Raw genomic sequence first — 17230 nt, forward strand, 5'->3', positions numbered from 1 at the left:
AACATCTTCTGGGTAAGATTATAAAACAGGCCGGATAGGGGCATTTTATATATATATTTTTTTTTCCATAAGCAAAGGATGTACACACATGGGCTACATCGGATGAGGTATTCAAGAAGTCAGGCGCTCTTTTATTAAATCGCATAAGCCGAAGTATTATTTGATGTATTCAACATAAACAAATATAATACATGGATAGCACATTATCTTACATTTCGCTTTTCATGATACAATTGTAGCTTTATATCCTTTGAAGATGCAATAACATTGCATAAAAGCCTGCATTTATTTATAATATTACTATGGGTGCTATTATATTTTATCAGAGTGTGTGCGTGCGGGGGGGGGGGGGGTGAACACATGACTAAGTAAAAGAGGGGAAAATTTGATAAATACTTTGATGATGTAATTACTGAACGATAAATTTGGTTGAATATTCCTATCGTCTACACGACTTTAAATTAACCATTAATATAACTATAGAATTCATCCCAAAGTGGTTGTTTAATATCTCGAAGGCAAGTATTCAGAGCCATTATAATAAAATGCATTAAAAAGTCATTTTTAACCGTTGAAATAATATGACATGAACGAAAAAACAAAGTAAAATAATAATGTTCGCAGCAGTTCATTGCTCCTCGGGTTCATAATCAACTAAACCAACTCGACCGATCGCTTTCGCAGAAATCGATCTCTCATTCGAGGCATCTGCCTGTCTCTCTCCCTTAACACAAGCGAGAAAAATATTCTCTTCGATACGTCAACGCAAGCACACAGATGATTTCGTTTTTTTCATTCCTGAGCGCTGCCGTTCCAAAGCTTTTCTTTCGGCGCCTTTACACTCTTCGCTAACGCTGTGTCTCGCTCTATCTCTGGGGGAGTTACACTACTCGCTCCCGTCGGTATTCAACGAGGAGATAACGGAAGAACATCGGAGCTGCGCGCTTAAACGCAAGAAAGAAAGAGCGAGCTAACCAAGTCGCTGTACCTAGTCGCCCCTCCTCGCCACCATCGGCCCACCACTTTTAAAAGGAACGAGTAGGGGAGTGAGCGAGAGTGAGATAGAGAAGTACGAGGATTAAGGCTATTCTTAAAATAGGGCCTGCACGCGCAGCTAAGAGCCGAAGCGAATGAACGGCGCTGAGCGACGAAAGCGTGAGCACGCACACGCGCCGCAGAGAAAGAACGGGATAGCAAGATAGAAAGAGAGATAGAGGGAGAGAGAGAGAGAGAGAGAGAGAGAGAGAGAGAGAGTAGAAGGATCGGCAACGCGCGTCGCGGCATCTCCGGGGTCGCCGGTTCTTCAGGGTTTGAGCTTCGTCCGAAACGGCTCCTCCGTCTCTGTCTGTCGTGGAAAGTGCGCGATCTCGCGAGCTGTTCCTTTCTCTTTCACATACTCTCTCTCTCTCTCTCTCTCTCTCTCTCTCTCTCTCTCATCCCTCTCTTATTCTCACCATTTTTTGTTGATCGGTCGAATGAAAAAGGCAAAGAGATCGCGCAGCGCATCCGATTAATCAACCAATATATTACGTTAACCCTACGGCGAGTAAGCTCGCGGCGAAGCTTGCGACGACGAAAAGCTGGAGTTCGCGAGGTGCCCGAGTGAGGACTGATCTTGCAGCATGTCATCCTTAAGGAATTACGTAAGTTTTTTTGAGTGCGCTATTCGATCGATGGATCTTGCAATTCGGCACTCGCTCAACTGGAAATCGAGGCGCCGAATAATACGAGACGTCCCGAGCTTCCGCGAGCTCTGTATTGGCGATCGACGGAAAGTTATTAGTGGATACTCGATGTGAGGCCGATACTCATTGTTACGATCGGAGCTTCTATTTTTACATTTTAAAGACTTTGTTCAGACGTCGATTTTGCCAAGAAATCTATTATGCCGTTCGAAGTAAGGCATTGTTAAACAGTGACTATTTGGCGTTTTAGGTGAGCGAGTAATTGGTACAGTCAGACGCTGCAGCTTCCCTTCAATATCCAAGCGTGTGATTATTCAAAAGCAATGACTTATGAAGCGCGTGTGTTGGATGGTGATCATCGGAATGTTCTTCGAGGTGAATTAAAAGGGATTTTATGTCATATTGTAAAACATAATGTGATTGGCAATAACCGACTACGTTTCTCTAACGTTAACCTAAATCCGACTGAATATACGTATTCATTCGTTATTAGTTTCCGCATATATTATACTCGTGAGAGAAAGTCTTTGGGCCCACGCCTATGCCCAATCAAATTAAAAAAATATTTCAAATTGTCGGAGGATCAAGTAGTGTCGGAAAATTACGTAATTTCGTACGAATAAGGGCGAGATGCGCGATTAAAAGGCCACCGGCGACTTTGTTTACAAAACAGGGCTGATTTAGGATGGCGGCCGGCGGCGAGTCACACCCACGCACAGCCGCTGCCACGATGATGACACGATGACGTTGCTGCTCGTCGGCCGAGGATCGCTCCTCCTAGCACCCCGTCCACGTCGCTATTGGCAATTCTCTCGATGTCGCAACAAAGACTCGAGAACGCGACAGCGTTTCCGTGGAAATTATGGGAGTTTCTCGTGGGCATATTCGCGCGGCTTTCGCTGCCAGTCAAACGTAAACACATTGGAGGCGGCGTTCGTGGGTTGAAGCTCGGGTTGAAGTTTTGATAGTGCCGAATCGATAAGATTTAATGAGAAATTGTCTGGTTCGCAGCTTCACGAGGCACCGTCGTTCATCAGCATTCGATCGCTCACGTTTTGCAAAATAAATTCATATAGTCTTTCTTAATCTTATAATTACTCTCTTTTAAAATTGTCTTCAATATTCATTAGTATTAATGTAGTTTTTTTTTTTTTTTAATTAACATTGTATTTTTAATAATCAAGACAACAGTCATTTCGTATTATATATGTATGTATATATATATATATATATATATATAGTTAAAATATTTGAACATGTAAAATTGATTAAATACAAGCGTATCAGTCGCAATAGAGGATAATGGAAACAATTTATTGATCAGTATTATTCGGCCAACTATGCCACTGAAACCTTTCGTACAATCTTGTCATTATAAGTTTTGTAAAGGCCGCGCAGATTTCTTGTCAACGAAATTCTTGAAATCTTGTTGAAAAATCACATATCGATAAAATGTTCATATTGTAATGATGTAATAATGCAGACTACCCTTAGCAGCCTTGAAGCTTGCAAATAGTATCAAAGTAATTTATTTTAAGATTCTCTTTAAAGAATATCTTCCGTTCGTCCTTGCGCTTGAGAGAAAAATCCACTGGAATAGGAAGCGAGAGGGCGATCGCGCCAAAGAGCTTGAACACACGTGAAGCGCGACGAAGCTTTTGAAATTTGTTGGGCCAAAGTGCGCAAGGTGATTACTATTTTTTCACGAGTCCTCAGCTCCATTATTACGATGTCTCCTCATCTCGGCGACGCTCGATGTTTTTGCCTTTTTTTTTTTTTTTTTCTTTTAATCGAAGCTCTTGGGCGGAGACCTACGGAACTTTGCCTTTCATGTTTGTCTTGATATTTATTGCAAATTGTGTGTGATAAGCGAGGCGAGATCTGCTTTTCATACTCGGATTTGCAAAGTATTGCATCTAAGTATTTAGACGCGACCGATTGACTAGTACTTACGATGCGGAACATTGCAATTTAACTTTGTTATACATATATAAGCCGACGATTATACTTACTCGTACGCTGAAAGAAATGATTTAAATAATTCCCGAGTTAACGTTATTCTAACCGGACGAATGTTAGTTCCTCGCACTTAACCTTATGTAATATCAGAGGTTATTTTTATGTAGCTATTGTAACTGACATTGGCAACTATTCAAAAAAGTTTAGTAGTGGACTTTTCATTATCAGATGTAAAAGTTTTTTAAGTTTGTGATTTTTTTCAGTTTTAATGATGATAATATTTTGCTAGTTATTTTGTTCAATGCATATTGTTTATTACTCGTGTTTTCCAATCAATTGGATCAAGAAATATAGCTCATGAAAATTAATAAGGTTAAGGCGGCGCTACCAAAGATTTTCGATTGGAAAACAAATAAGTTAATTTCGTGAAAAATTTATTATCATGTTACATTACTTACTAATGTCATGCAAAGTTCATGACAGTAGAAGCACAAGCAATATAACATGTACTTTCAATTGCTTGAAAAGAATTTGTTGCAATTATTAACATAAGATAAATATGATTGCTGATGTTTATTTTTAAATGATATTTGACACTAATTACTTCATGATGATTTTCAGTATTTTAGTTTGTACTTACAATTTTTAATGATTTAAATCTTTTTCATCTCGGTGTCTCGTCTTTGCGCACTCAAGTCGTCACTATTTACGCTTATTTGTTATCATTGTAAATTATTTAAAATTTTAAGATAAAATAAACTTTTATTTTAAAAACATTTCACAATACAATGCCAGCGAAATTCGGGTTAACGATTCTTCTCTCTCATCTTAGCTGAAAATATAGAATTTCTGAATTTAAGAGAAAGTCTACGAAGTTTACATTAAAGTACTGAAAATAAATATTCACAAAGCAAGTAAAAGTATATTGATTCACGAAATTTCGAGAAAGTTAAGATTTTATGATTCTTTCTTTTACTAAACGTTGCCAAGCTAAACAAGGAATATAGTTGTAGTGCCGCACACTCAACAAATATCGACAAGAAAAATATTCTTATGTAGCTCAATCTACAATAACTTTCCATATAACTGAAATCATAAAGTTTGTTAGTACTGTGCTGTTACGCAGAAACTTATTATTATAGTTAATAGCACGATACTAACAGATGCAACTATACAATAGAGAAAGGTAAAGAAGAACAATAGTTTACTTCATTTGAAATTGATTTTATCAATCGGATAATCGAACCATTATTTTTTTAAGAGTTAATTAATTTTATTAAGTTAAGTTAATTCTTTTTTAATATATCAGTGTCATATGTCGATAATTTAACGAGTATAATTAGAAAAATAATATTTATTCTAATAACATTTAACGTGAGTATTGTAATTATATATAATGTCTAACTTTGCTTATTGCACGTTTATTAATACGAAACCCATAATTAAGAATCGCGCTATTGGATTTAAGAAAATCCATTTTTTTTTTACTCTTAATCGTTTTATTTACATATCGTTTACTACTTTTAAACCATACTTACTGCATATAATCAACGGCCTATGGTTATTAAATTCGGCAACACTTCACAAAAGTAGCTTGTTCGTTCAAAAGATATTAATCATTCACCACTTGAAGCAGTATTTCCACCGTAAGTGGTAAAAATGCTCGAATTTCTTCTAGTTACTAAAATAATATGTACATACGTAAAATGTATGGAGCTTTATTCTCAAGATTACTTAATGCGGAATGAAGCCAACTTTGTATGCTAAAATCGACATTGGTGTCGCTATAAAGAAATAGTAAAAGTTCAAATAACTCAAAAACTAGTGTTTCTATTTGCTTAAAAACCAATTGAATGAATCGACGTGTAAATACAGTTGGATAATCACAAATTCGATAATCCCGTTTGTGCATTCCCACTTTTCTCCCATCCCTGATAAATAACACAGAAGCGCTTTCTATCCTTTTTTTCGCATAAATTTATTAGTAAAGAACATTGTAAATTTCGCCGAGCGAAAAAGTCAGTCGCAGCCCTGTTTCTCGTCTGCTCATCCAGCCATGTGCGAAAAAGTGTATCAGCATTCGCCGATGTCATTGCACAGACGCCATACATTCGCGTGTAGGCAACTGGCTACTGGCCCCACTCGGCTATTTATTCGAGTGAATGTAGTGAGAGCATCGCAGAGAGAGAGAGAGAGAGAGATATATATATCGTGCGAGGGGGTAGAGGGTGATGGAGCCGGGCTGTACAGCAAAATTAGCTGGTTCTTTCCCAGACACTGGACGCTTACGTCACTATACGTCTTTAGCGCACCTCAACCCTCTCTGCCTTCTATTTGCCTTCAATTTGCTTCTTCCTCCTCCTTTGCACAATTTAAGGGTAGAGGCACTTTGTCGTTATGTGTTTTATTTCTGCCGGTGATAAAGAATCGGGAATCCGACATTTAATGGATTTTCTGGGCGAGCACTGCAATCGCATCTCTCGCCTCCTCCTTTTTAAGTAAATAAATTTTCAAAAACACGGCGATAAAAATGATATATTATTACATTTTTTAGCTTTCTCTATCACGAGCCAGCGGAGTCTTAGCGGATTTTGGAAGGTCCGCGTTTGCTTTTGCTCGTTCGATGTCATGATTCGTCAACGTGTCAGGCTTCCGAATATTTCGTTTTATATTTTTAATTTTAACACTTAATGAAGCTTCGAAATTTGAAATAATTCAAAATAAGCATATTAGTTATACTGTTCTTGAATTTATATCAGTATCAATTAATTCGGGTAGCTTCTTTTTTTTAAATACGTATTAGTTTGGAATAATTTATTAAATTGTCATCTTCTATTCGAGCTTCGGTGTTCTATTTAACAGCTTTAAATGCATAACTTAACTAATGCTTTTAATAACAATTTCTACAAGATGTCCCCGTCATTGTTATAAAATCTTTTATATTACTGTTCATATTTATCTATTTTTATTGTTATTGGATATCATTAAGTTTTAAATAGCATCAAGTCACTCGAGGTTTCTAATGTCATTCCATTTATGAAAATCGTAGTCCCTGATTCTGGCCTGAAAATAGGTTATTAATAATGATAAAACTGCACTAAATAGTCACATACTGCAGATAATTTCTTAACTTGTCGACATCTATAAATTAAGGAAATACTAAATATTTTTACTACACGGTCATTCGTTTGACTTAAAAAGCAGTCAAATTTAGTTTAAATGGGCATCTCCTTGTAGAAACTTTTTTTTTTTTTTAATGCATAAATACAGTCATACACGTAAGTACTAAATATATTATTTATTAAAATAAATAAATATTAAAATAGTAAAAATATTAATTTCATTGACAATCGTCTGAATATTTCCAACGTTATACCAGCTTACGATCATTACATTTTCTAATATTTAAAAACAAATTTTTTCATTACAATCAATTCATATGATTAAGCTACAAACTTGTTAATAACTATTCCAAGTAATTTTTTTTTTTTTTGCATCTTTTACCTTAAAGCTACGGCACGAGAATTAGTTATTAGGTTTCATAGTCGATTAAACTACATGTTTATTAGTAATAATTTTTAGTAATTATTTACAGAAAATATTTTATTAAATTATTAAATGGATAAATCGATATTTTTAATGAATTATTAAAATACATTTGATAAAATATTATTTTATTATGCATCAACGTAGTTTTTGTATTTTAATTAAAGAATTTTTTAATCTGTTTTCTGAAAAATATATTGCAAAATTTGTCATTCAAAAGTAAGAATAAGAATATGTAATTTGGTATTTTCTTTATAAATCACAAACGTTAGTTTCACTAATTTTTCATATTAAAATAAGATTCCTTGTAACTATATCCTGGAAAATTTTGATTTACAGGAAAGTTCATACGCTTTCATACGAAAAATTATTTTGCAAAATAAAATTTTGGAAATAAGAAATTTAGAAGGTATTTAAACATTGTACAATAATGCCTGCTTTTATTGCAAATAATTCATAAAAATTGCGCAGTAGATGAAATACAAAATTTCTCTCCATAAAATAATACAATTTTCAATTATAAAATAAAAAATAATTTTGACATCGAAATACTATATATACGTGACTATGCTATTGACGATATTTCAAATGACAGACAAATGTAGATGAACTAGTGGCTTAATTACGAACAATAGTGCGCTTCTGTGATTTTAACAAATGTCATTATATGTACGTAAAGAAAAATTAAAGCTTATCGAATGATATTCCATAAAAATAAAACAAAAACACAAACAAGTATTTTATGTAACTGCAGACACACATAATTCCATCCACGAGCGCTCTATCCTATTCCCATAAAGTGAAAGTGACGCAACGTGACGGGGAAGTTTGTGTTACGTAGGGCTATCGGTTTTCAGAAAAAAAGTCCAACATCGTTTTAGGCTTAAGCGTCGAGGGATTGGCCGATTTGTTTACAGAAATCGCACTCCAATAGATTTGCCGCAGATTTAACTTTTCATCGACTTGAATGCAGCCACATGTTTTTACATCTATTTTTTCTGTTCCATCATGTTTATATTTGTATCATTGCTTATTAAATGTAGTAAAACAAGTTCATGTACGAAAATACGAACGATTGGTATTAATAATCAAGCTTTTACTAGGATCGTCGTCATTTGCGCAAAAAATATATCAACAGAATTGATTAATAGCGATTCGCAGTCGCTATTCATAAAACCTACAGATTCAATGGGCGTGAGTTTTGTTTTCGAGAGATTTTATTATTTATCAAAGGTCCTAATGATAGGAGGTGTGATTATTCGTAAATAAGCTTTACATATCCTTGCCGTTTGGATAAAATCGATAGGATGTTGTTGATATTTAAATAGCAGAAATCGATGTTTTCGACTGTCCAGTTTATTTAAAGAATAATGTGACTTGCGGAAAAAAAAATTAGCCTATACTTTGCAGCAAATCTATTCAATGAATATAAATTGTTAACATATATTTACAAGAATATAGAGAATAAGTAATATATACGTAAATATTATCATTTCTTTTTCTCAATTAGCATCGGTCATCCATTGCTTTACCTCAAATAAGACTCAAATTTTTTTTGTTAATAAAATAAAAATAAATTAACTTCAATGCCACATATTAATGATACTCATTTATCCACAATCAAATGGATAAAAACGAAGAAGTTGTGGAAGAACAAGTATAACGTAATCTCTGTCCATTAACTACCCGAACACATTATACCGCAATACATGAAAAATCAAGTGAGAACACATGTGTCGTCATCATCGTCGTCGTCGTCGTCGTCGTCGTCGTCGTTGTTAGGCTTGATGTGCCATTTTTCTTAGTGACTCGCGCTAATCCTCGTATATTATACTAATTGGAGTTATTTACAGTTTCAAGAGGGAAAATTTATACTGCACAGGCCACGGCTCATAACTTAACGATATCTCGATTATTGTATAACAAGGCCAAATAACACGGGCGACTATCCTCTCTCTGAATTTTCGGACAATTGAATCATTCTATTTTCCAACTCAATCGAAGCATCAAAGTATTTACGAGCGAAAAAGTAGAGTAAATTCTCACGAACGAAGACTGATAAAATTTTGGAGGAGCAGTGGAGTTTAGTGGCCAAGCAGGCAGATTTAACAGGACAATGAATATTTCAAGAGGCTCGTTTGTTAGAAAAATGCCGCCTCTAGCGCACCTTTGTATCATTCGTATCATTGTAATTCATCGTTTGCCTCTCTCCGCTTTCGCTTCCTCGTATCATTTTTCCTTCTCCTTATTGCTCATGCTCGCTACTTCATTACATTATTCTTTTCATCGCGGTCTCCCATGAGTTTCATAATTGGTACTGGCAAACTTTTCAAGGGAAATGGTCCGGTAGTTGTTAGCACGCTCAACGACTCTTTCGCGATGGTCGCTTGTGTTATGAACTGCAATAAGTATAGCGGCAGAAGCATAAATGCTAATAATTACGGGCAAAAAGTACACGAAGCTGGTTTTGTTGGCATTTCAATTTGCAATAGAGGAAGAATAAAGACCCATTGTTTTACGTAATAAGCACTCTCGACGAGTACGCAATGTCCAATTCAATTCCCTTAAAAAAAAAAAAAAAAAAAAAAAAAAAAAAAAAAAAGAGAGAAACAGGAGAAAAGTAATTAATTTACTAAGCGTGAAATATTTCGTTGTTGTTCGATACATTCAATTTTTTTTAAGCCATCCAAGTGGCTAAATGTAAGTGGTCGAAGCCTAATAGTGGCACTATCGAGGGCCAGTACACTCATTCCTCGCCTAACAAGCAAATTCAAAAATATCGTTCACCAATAGCCATATAGCCATCGTTCACCCCCATGTCCCTACAAATTCTCTATTCTCGTCTCGCTCTAAGGCAACATGATATTAGCATTTAAAACATACCCGCGCGACATTTTCACATTCTAACGATACCTTAAGTAGTTTCACCCCCGTTACCAGACCGAGGAGCCTGCAAAAGCACGGAACAACGAAAACGAAATAGCAAACATCTGAATCCCTTGCCAGTAGCCGAAAACTCCAGAGCCCTTGGCTGCAAAGTTCCTCACCTCCTACGTTGTGCTGGAGCTTTAAGTTCGCATTAAAGTCATAAGGCCAGCAACTTATTACGTACTTATGGAATCTCGATGTAGCTCGCGCTCCTCGTTCCGAATGAAAAAACATCTCCCCCGTTACCCCTCTTAGTCACGGACTCGGCCATTATATTGCCCTCTTCCGCGACGATTCGCCCGCTACAATGCGATGAATGGCCAAGGGCGTCGAAAAAAGCAGCGGAAGGAAAAGCGGAAAAACAATGGGTTCGGGGGAATCCGAGCGAGAAAGTGTCACGACGCCGCTACGCTTGGCTCTATATTTAAAGTCCCGCGCTTCTCCCCGTCCCTCTCGCACTTACAACGCCACGAATGGGACTTTTTGCGTCACGTGGGGAAATAAAGAGGCGCGCCGTTCCCTTCGCGTCCCGATTGTTTTGTTTGCTTCGTAATGCCGAGGAGAGCTTCGTAGTGACCTGGCGAAGACGTCGTCTCATTTTACTCCACGGACGCGCGACTTCCGAATTTAATTGAATGTCCGCGGCACCTCGGCACACTGACGATGCACTTACAACTAAATTGGCCGAATTGAATACTTTGTAGCCACTCGACTAGACATTGTCTAGAAGATTAATCTCGACGCCCGTCGTCAATTGGCTTCCGTGTCGAGCGATTCGCTTTGTCCTTAGCTCACAATAGATTACGACACGTACGATTTTATTTTTTCATTTTTTTAATTGCTTTCCATTATTAGGCAAATTACCGACTTACTTGGCCGATCGATTAAACGAAGCGACGTTATGATTCAAAATGCATCGATCGCGTTATTATTGCGGATAAATTCATCTTCTGGCGAATGTTTCTGATAGATGGAACGGATGGATGGGACGGCGAGAGGGGGTGAAAATTTTTATATCGTTTCTTAATTCGTTTCAATTGGAGCGCAAGCCGTTATCATTGGTGTTTATTAATACAAATGAAAAATAAACCGAGACGCGAAAGTGCAAAATCAAAGGAAGTTTGTTGGCGGGGGTAAAAAATGTTTAACGTCGAAATATCTTTGCCCATTTAAAACGACTAACAATCTGATAAAGCGAATCGCTATAGACGACAATGGATAAATAATAATTGCTTGGAATAATTATGACGCATATGAATATGGGAAATGTATTTACAATAATTGTTCACTTAACGGAAAATATTGCATGAATTAATCTATTAATGACCAATGACTTTTATAACAAGCATTATTAAAAATTTCATTCGCAAGTATTTACTTAACATGCTCCCTTTACTCGTTAAAATTTTCCAGCAGCTACTTCATTTTCATGGTTTTATCTGTCTATGGGTGTATTGTTGCTACATTTTTCGAATTATTCATCATTAGTTTTACGCGACGCAAACTCAATGCCAAAAGACGAGGCGTAAAGAGAATTTTTATTGTACGCGGAAAAGAAAAACAGAGAGTAAGAAAGACGGAGTGTCGTGAAAGCACTAAATTTTACAGATTTTTTTTCCATCTCATTCGAATAGGGGCACAAGTAGAGTCGTTTTATAATTTTCTCCTCCATTCATTTTCTAGCTAATTATCGAACAATTCGCGAAGAATCTCGTGACAAATTCGACGCGGAACTCTGCCTCCGCAGCATAAAATAAAAGAACGAGCGGAAATTGATTTGCGCGTATTGCGAATTCAATTTCGCGGGAGTCGGCAACTACGATGCCGAGTGATCGACTAATTGGCTTCGGTGAACCGAACGAACGGGCTGGCTTTCCTAACATAATGCAAGATTCGTCAAATCCAAAGCACTCCCATGGCATTTATCTGCCCGCCCGTTCATATGAATATGGCCTTGAAATTAAAATAATATTTATCATCTAACGTTGTTATTGCTCGCGATGCTTACATCGATATAAATCAATTGACCCTCTATGTGACTGATTAAAGAATAAGACTTATACGACATTTGAGGAATTACTTTATTAGCTTATGGACTGGAAATAGAAATCTGGATGTACGATATTCTATTTAAGTAATGCAATATGCACAATAATAAATAATGGCATGCAATTTATAAATCTAAGAAATAGGAGCGAAGCCATTCTTTACGTAAAAGTACGAATAAAGTAAAGTTGATTTCGAAATGATTAAAACCAGTTTTTTATGACGTATGGAATTTCAAAATTTTGTATATATATATATATATATATTAAATACCCATAATTTCATGAGATTCCTCTTAGTAAATATTATTTAATATTATTAAATACATTCAATATTATTAATTTTACAATTATAAATAATAATTATAAACAGAACAAAGTTGTCCATTATATTGAATTTTTCAATATAATGCACAAGGACAATCGATCGTGTCTAAAGTAAAAGTATGCATTAACTAAAACAAGAAATGCAATGAAAATAATTTGGCATTCGACTAAAGCCGATGGAAATTGACAGATGAATTTTCGCACTGATGACGCAAGTATTTAGCGGTTTGCTTATTTTAAGAGCAAGACGCACACTACGAACAAAATGAGATTATTGTTAACGATTAGTAAATCAATCGAGATGATCCTCGTGTCTGTCTGTCAGACGGAAATCTTAAGTAAATAATCAATTTTGATTTACCTTAATCTTTAAGACTATCAACAAAATATCCTACAATTATCACTTATGTATCAATCATCCAGATTTTCTAATAATGCGAGAAATTTATCAAAAGAATTTCAATTTCTGCAATATCTTAATCAATATTGTCGTGCAAATTTAATTATCATTTCAACGATAAAAATTTCTAAACATTAAAAATTACTTATTCTATGCTATTTGCTGACTAAAGATAATGAAATTATTTCAAGTCAATATACCAATTACTAGTCCGATTTTTAATAATAATAATAACAATAATGATATCTTATCTTTAAATTGATTTAATTATATCATTGTACTTTATGTTCAACCTTTTATCAAAGTGTTACAATGCAATATTATAAAATTAAAAGTATTACTCGATATTAATTTATCTTTAATGGAATCATCGTATTTTCTATCATTCGAAATTGAATTTTATGACAGGATCAGTAGCTCGAATTGTCTTATATTACGGGGTTAAACTTTTTAACAATTATATTAATTGTGTCGTAAACATAAATCATCAATTAATATTGATTTACGAAGAATGGAATTATAAGCTTCAGCCTTCATCTGCAATAAATGATTTGCTTAATAAGCAAGTTTAGACGAATCGATATTTTGCAATTATGACAAAAAAGATTCTACAATATTTTCATAAGCGTATCAACTGATGCTGGAATACTTATAAATTGATGCTTAATTTTACGTCTCAGCATAAAATTACTCTATATAAGTTAATTTTAATATCATGTTATATCGTGTACACGTTCAATTTCAATTTGTCATCGGGATTAAATTCAATTGATTATCGCTTGCATTTGTTCAATTCATTGTCAAGCATAATACCGAGTTATTTACTACGTGAAAATCTGGTTAAAAAAAAACGAAGTTTCTAACATTTATTTAATTATCGCCTCTAATAGTATTGAGCCAATATTCAAATGCTAACAGTCTAAATATTATACACATATGTATAAACGAATACTCTAACATAAAGACAATTTATCTGTCTTATTATAAATAATTAATAAACTAATAAATCCGTTTCTTTGGCTTCTGATAATATGATTAGTACAATGTGAATATTACTACTTCTCATTTTTTTTTAAATTGTACTACAATTAATTGCCAATTGGAATAATAATAACTTGATTTAGCTAGGTTGTTTTAACGTTTAAAAGTAATTAGTTTGATAGCTTTCAGGCTTTTAGGACTAACGAAGAGGTGTTTCGGTCTCCAAGTCACAGATTTTGATTATACACTAAGAGAAATTGGAAACCCCACTTGTAAGTGCCAGAGAAACGTGATAATTTAGTCTTTAGTGCTTGTATACTGGTAGGTAAAAGCACAAAGAGAGTTTCTATTGTTTGCCTCAAACTAACACGTCAAGAAAATCTGATCATGCTAATGCGCAAGAGCGTACGCGTTGAAATAAATAAATAAAAAAGAATAAAACGGGCGCAGACATTCGCAAAACAAGTTAATCTACTAAGATGTGGATAAATAAGATTTAATATTATGGCTAATTTAGTAACAAAAAATTCCTTCGATATAAACATTAATAAATAAGTCTTTATCTTTTATAGGAATGAATTTTATCTTTATCACTTTGATATGAATTCACTATTATCATAATATCAGTAGGTGAACGGGTTTGAGATATTTTTAAAACACATTAAGTTTCGAATGAACTGAGATGAGGAGAAACTTCGAGAAATATTACTTTAATGCTCATATCGGAAACTTATTTAAAAATGTGAACTTTTATATTATTATAAAGTTAAGCGCACGCGCGCGCGCGCGCATACAGATACACAGGCACACGAATCAACAATATTTACGCTCGCACACACTCAATCAAAATGTGATCAATTTGAAAAAACTACTGGAATTGGAGAAAAGGAGAGAAATATTTCTATTGCGAGATATTGTTCGATTAATTTTTAATAAACTGCAAAATTTAGTGGATAACTTCTTAAAGAACTATTTAGCCAAAACTTCGAAACAATAGTGCACATTTGTAGTTATATTGATAAATAAATATTATATTTATTACAATCAAAGTATTTTAAATAATTATATTAAATTTATTACTTATATCAATTAATTGAATATTGTGGATTAAAAAATTATTCTGATAAGTAATACAATCATTTGACAACCTTTGTAAGAACGCACGTACTTATTTTTCTTTTCTTTTTTTTTCTTCAAAGTTACATTCTAGTGTTATTACGATCTTAAACTCGGTGCAGATTTATATAATTTATTGTTATATAAGATTATACTTATTATGCAGCATTTAAATAGTGTTAAATTTATTTCAATTTATAAACATACAAAGTATATTTTGAAACCTTTATTGTGATTTTATTCACGACATTGTACAATAAATATATGACAGATATTCGAGAAATAAAAGGAAATTTATGCTGGAACTGAGATTCAGAATAAAACCATAATAAAACCAGTTGAGAGTATTCATATAATTATAATAAATTGATATAAGGTATATATGAAAGAGAAATACAGTAATGTAGTAAAAAACTAAATAAAAAGTATACTGAAAGAGGTGGATCAGCGCAAAAGAGGGGGGGGGGAGAGAGAGAAAGAGATATAGGGGAGCATTTATATCTTTTGTGTTATGAATCATTCGACTTTAACCACTGTTTTGGTTAGAATGATAAATGGATGCTTATGTTAGAGAGAAATATTATAATTTTTAATATAATTTGAATGTCAATTTATATTTATAAGAAATAAGCTAAAACATTTATAAAGTGGAAAAAACAATATGCAGTAATAACAACTATTTGACAATATAATTTATTAGTTTTATTAATTTATTATTTTGTTAGTATACAATTACTATATTCATTTAAAAGCTTCTACAGGACAGAATAATGTAAGACATATTACACTTTACGTATTCCATTAAATGTTAATGCAATAAATAATCTTGTTTTATAATTTTAACTCTATTTGTCCCTCATGAGTAACTAGAAATAAAAGTTTTTAATTTAGTTTTCAATTTTATTTCTGTATATTTTATCCTTGAAAACTTTTTATTAAAAGAATATACTTTTAGTTAATGTGATTAATTTATTAAATTTTTATTTTATATAATAAATCAATTCTACAGAAGATACATATACATATTCGTTTTTAATATATATTTCATTTACACACATTGTCTATATGTAGCAAAATATTTTGAATTATTAAAGGTAATTATGAGAAAAATGATTTAACTAAAACTTATTTAATGTATTAAACAGAGAGTGTAGGCGTATTAAGTAAAATATATAATTAATAAAATATAAATATAATTTTTTCTATATAATTACGAAATTTGACAATGTAAAAATATTTATAAAATTCTTTTTAAAATTGGAGAATAAACGTTCTAGCATTTTAATAAATTATTTATTATTTAATAGACAATCGACCATCATACACACAGCCAGTGACGACGAGTGTCAATTCGCGCGTCATATATGTGTGATTTGAAGGAGACAATATAAGTAACGAATAGTAATTAGCGAATATAAACATTATTAAATATGGGGATTACCATTAACAATTAACAATAAGGATGAGAAATCACGCAATAATGACAAAAAAAAAAAAAAAAAAAAAAAAAAAAAAATGGATACAAATATAGATAGATGCTAATAATTAATTAAAAGTGTAGAAATTATATTGCCAATCGAAACTATAAAGTCCTTACACAAAATTATAGATAATTTAGCCATTAATAGGAATGTAACCATAGAATAAACATACTTTTATTAAGTTGATAAATTAATTTCTTTAACGAACTAAATATAATCGCATTTAAAAGCAATATTCGATAATTTCGATAATAATACATCATCGGATTCGAAAAATCGCAGGTTGCGGATCCGGTCATCCCGTCCTTACTCGCAACATCGAGTTAAAAATTCCGCTACTCCCCGCAGACTATAAACTCTCACAATTACAAATATACGCTCGCCCTGAACAATGTAAGATGGCTTCCGTATCCAAGGCTAAAATGGTCACGTAGCATTACCGGCGTCACATTAGGGCGATCCGCCCTATGCAAAAACAAAGGTGACGCGCGCATCGACGACTCGCGCCTTCTCCACTCATGAATAACAAATAAAATTCTTGAGAGTACTAATCACTAATCTCGGCCTCGGCTAACCAAGGCGCCTCTCTTCAATTACGCGTGCGCTCCCTCGTTAATCGTTTCTCGCTAATAAGCGCCGTCCGAGTTGTTAAACGTCGCGCAGCTCTTATAAATAGAATTCGGACGACTGATCGATGGAGATTTCGCGCTGATAGTCGCGCATGGTGTATCATAAGCGGCCGGTGATGGATCAGGGGGTGGG

The 17230-nt window shown here is 33.8% G+C and overlaps 1 protein-coding gene across 1 annotated transcript in view; it reads left to right on the forward strand.

Annotated features, from left to right (window-relative positions):
* The first annotated feature begins 1325 nt into the window (after positions 1-1325).
* The window catches only part of LOC105367679 (uncharacterized), a 33889-nt gene continuing 17984 nt past the window's right edge, over positions 1326-17230 (forward strand). The window contains exon 1 of the mRNA XM_011506447.1: positions 1326-1643. Within this exon, the coding sequence (XP_011504749.1) occupies positions 1623-1643 (21 nt within the window). The 5' untranslated portion in view covers positions 1326-1622. The remainder of the gene's footprint in view (positions 1644-17230) is intronic.

The sequence above is a fragment of the Ceratosolen solmsi genome, unplaced genomic scaffold (assembly GCF_000503995.2).
Source record: "Ceratosolen solmsi marchali unplaced genomic scaffold, CerSol_1.0 scaffold7, whole genome shotgun sequence".
Lineage (NCBI taxonomy): Eukaryota > Metazoa > Arthropoda > Insecta > Hymenoptera > Agaonidae > Ceratosolen > Ceratosolen solmsi.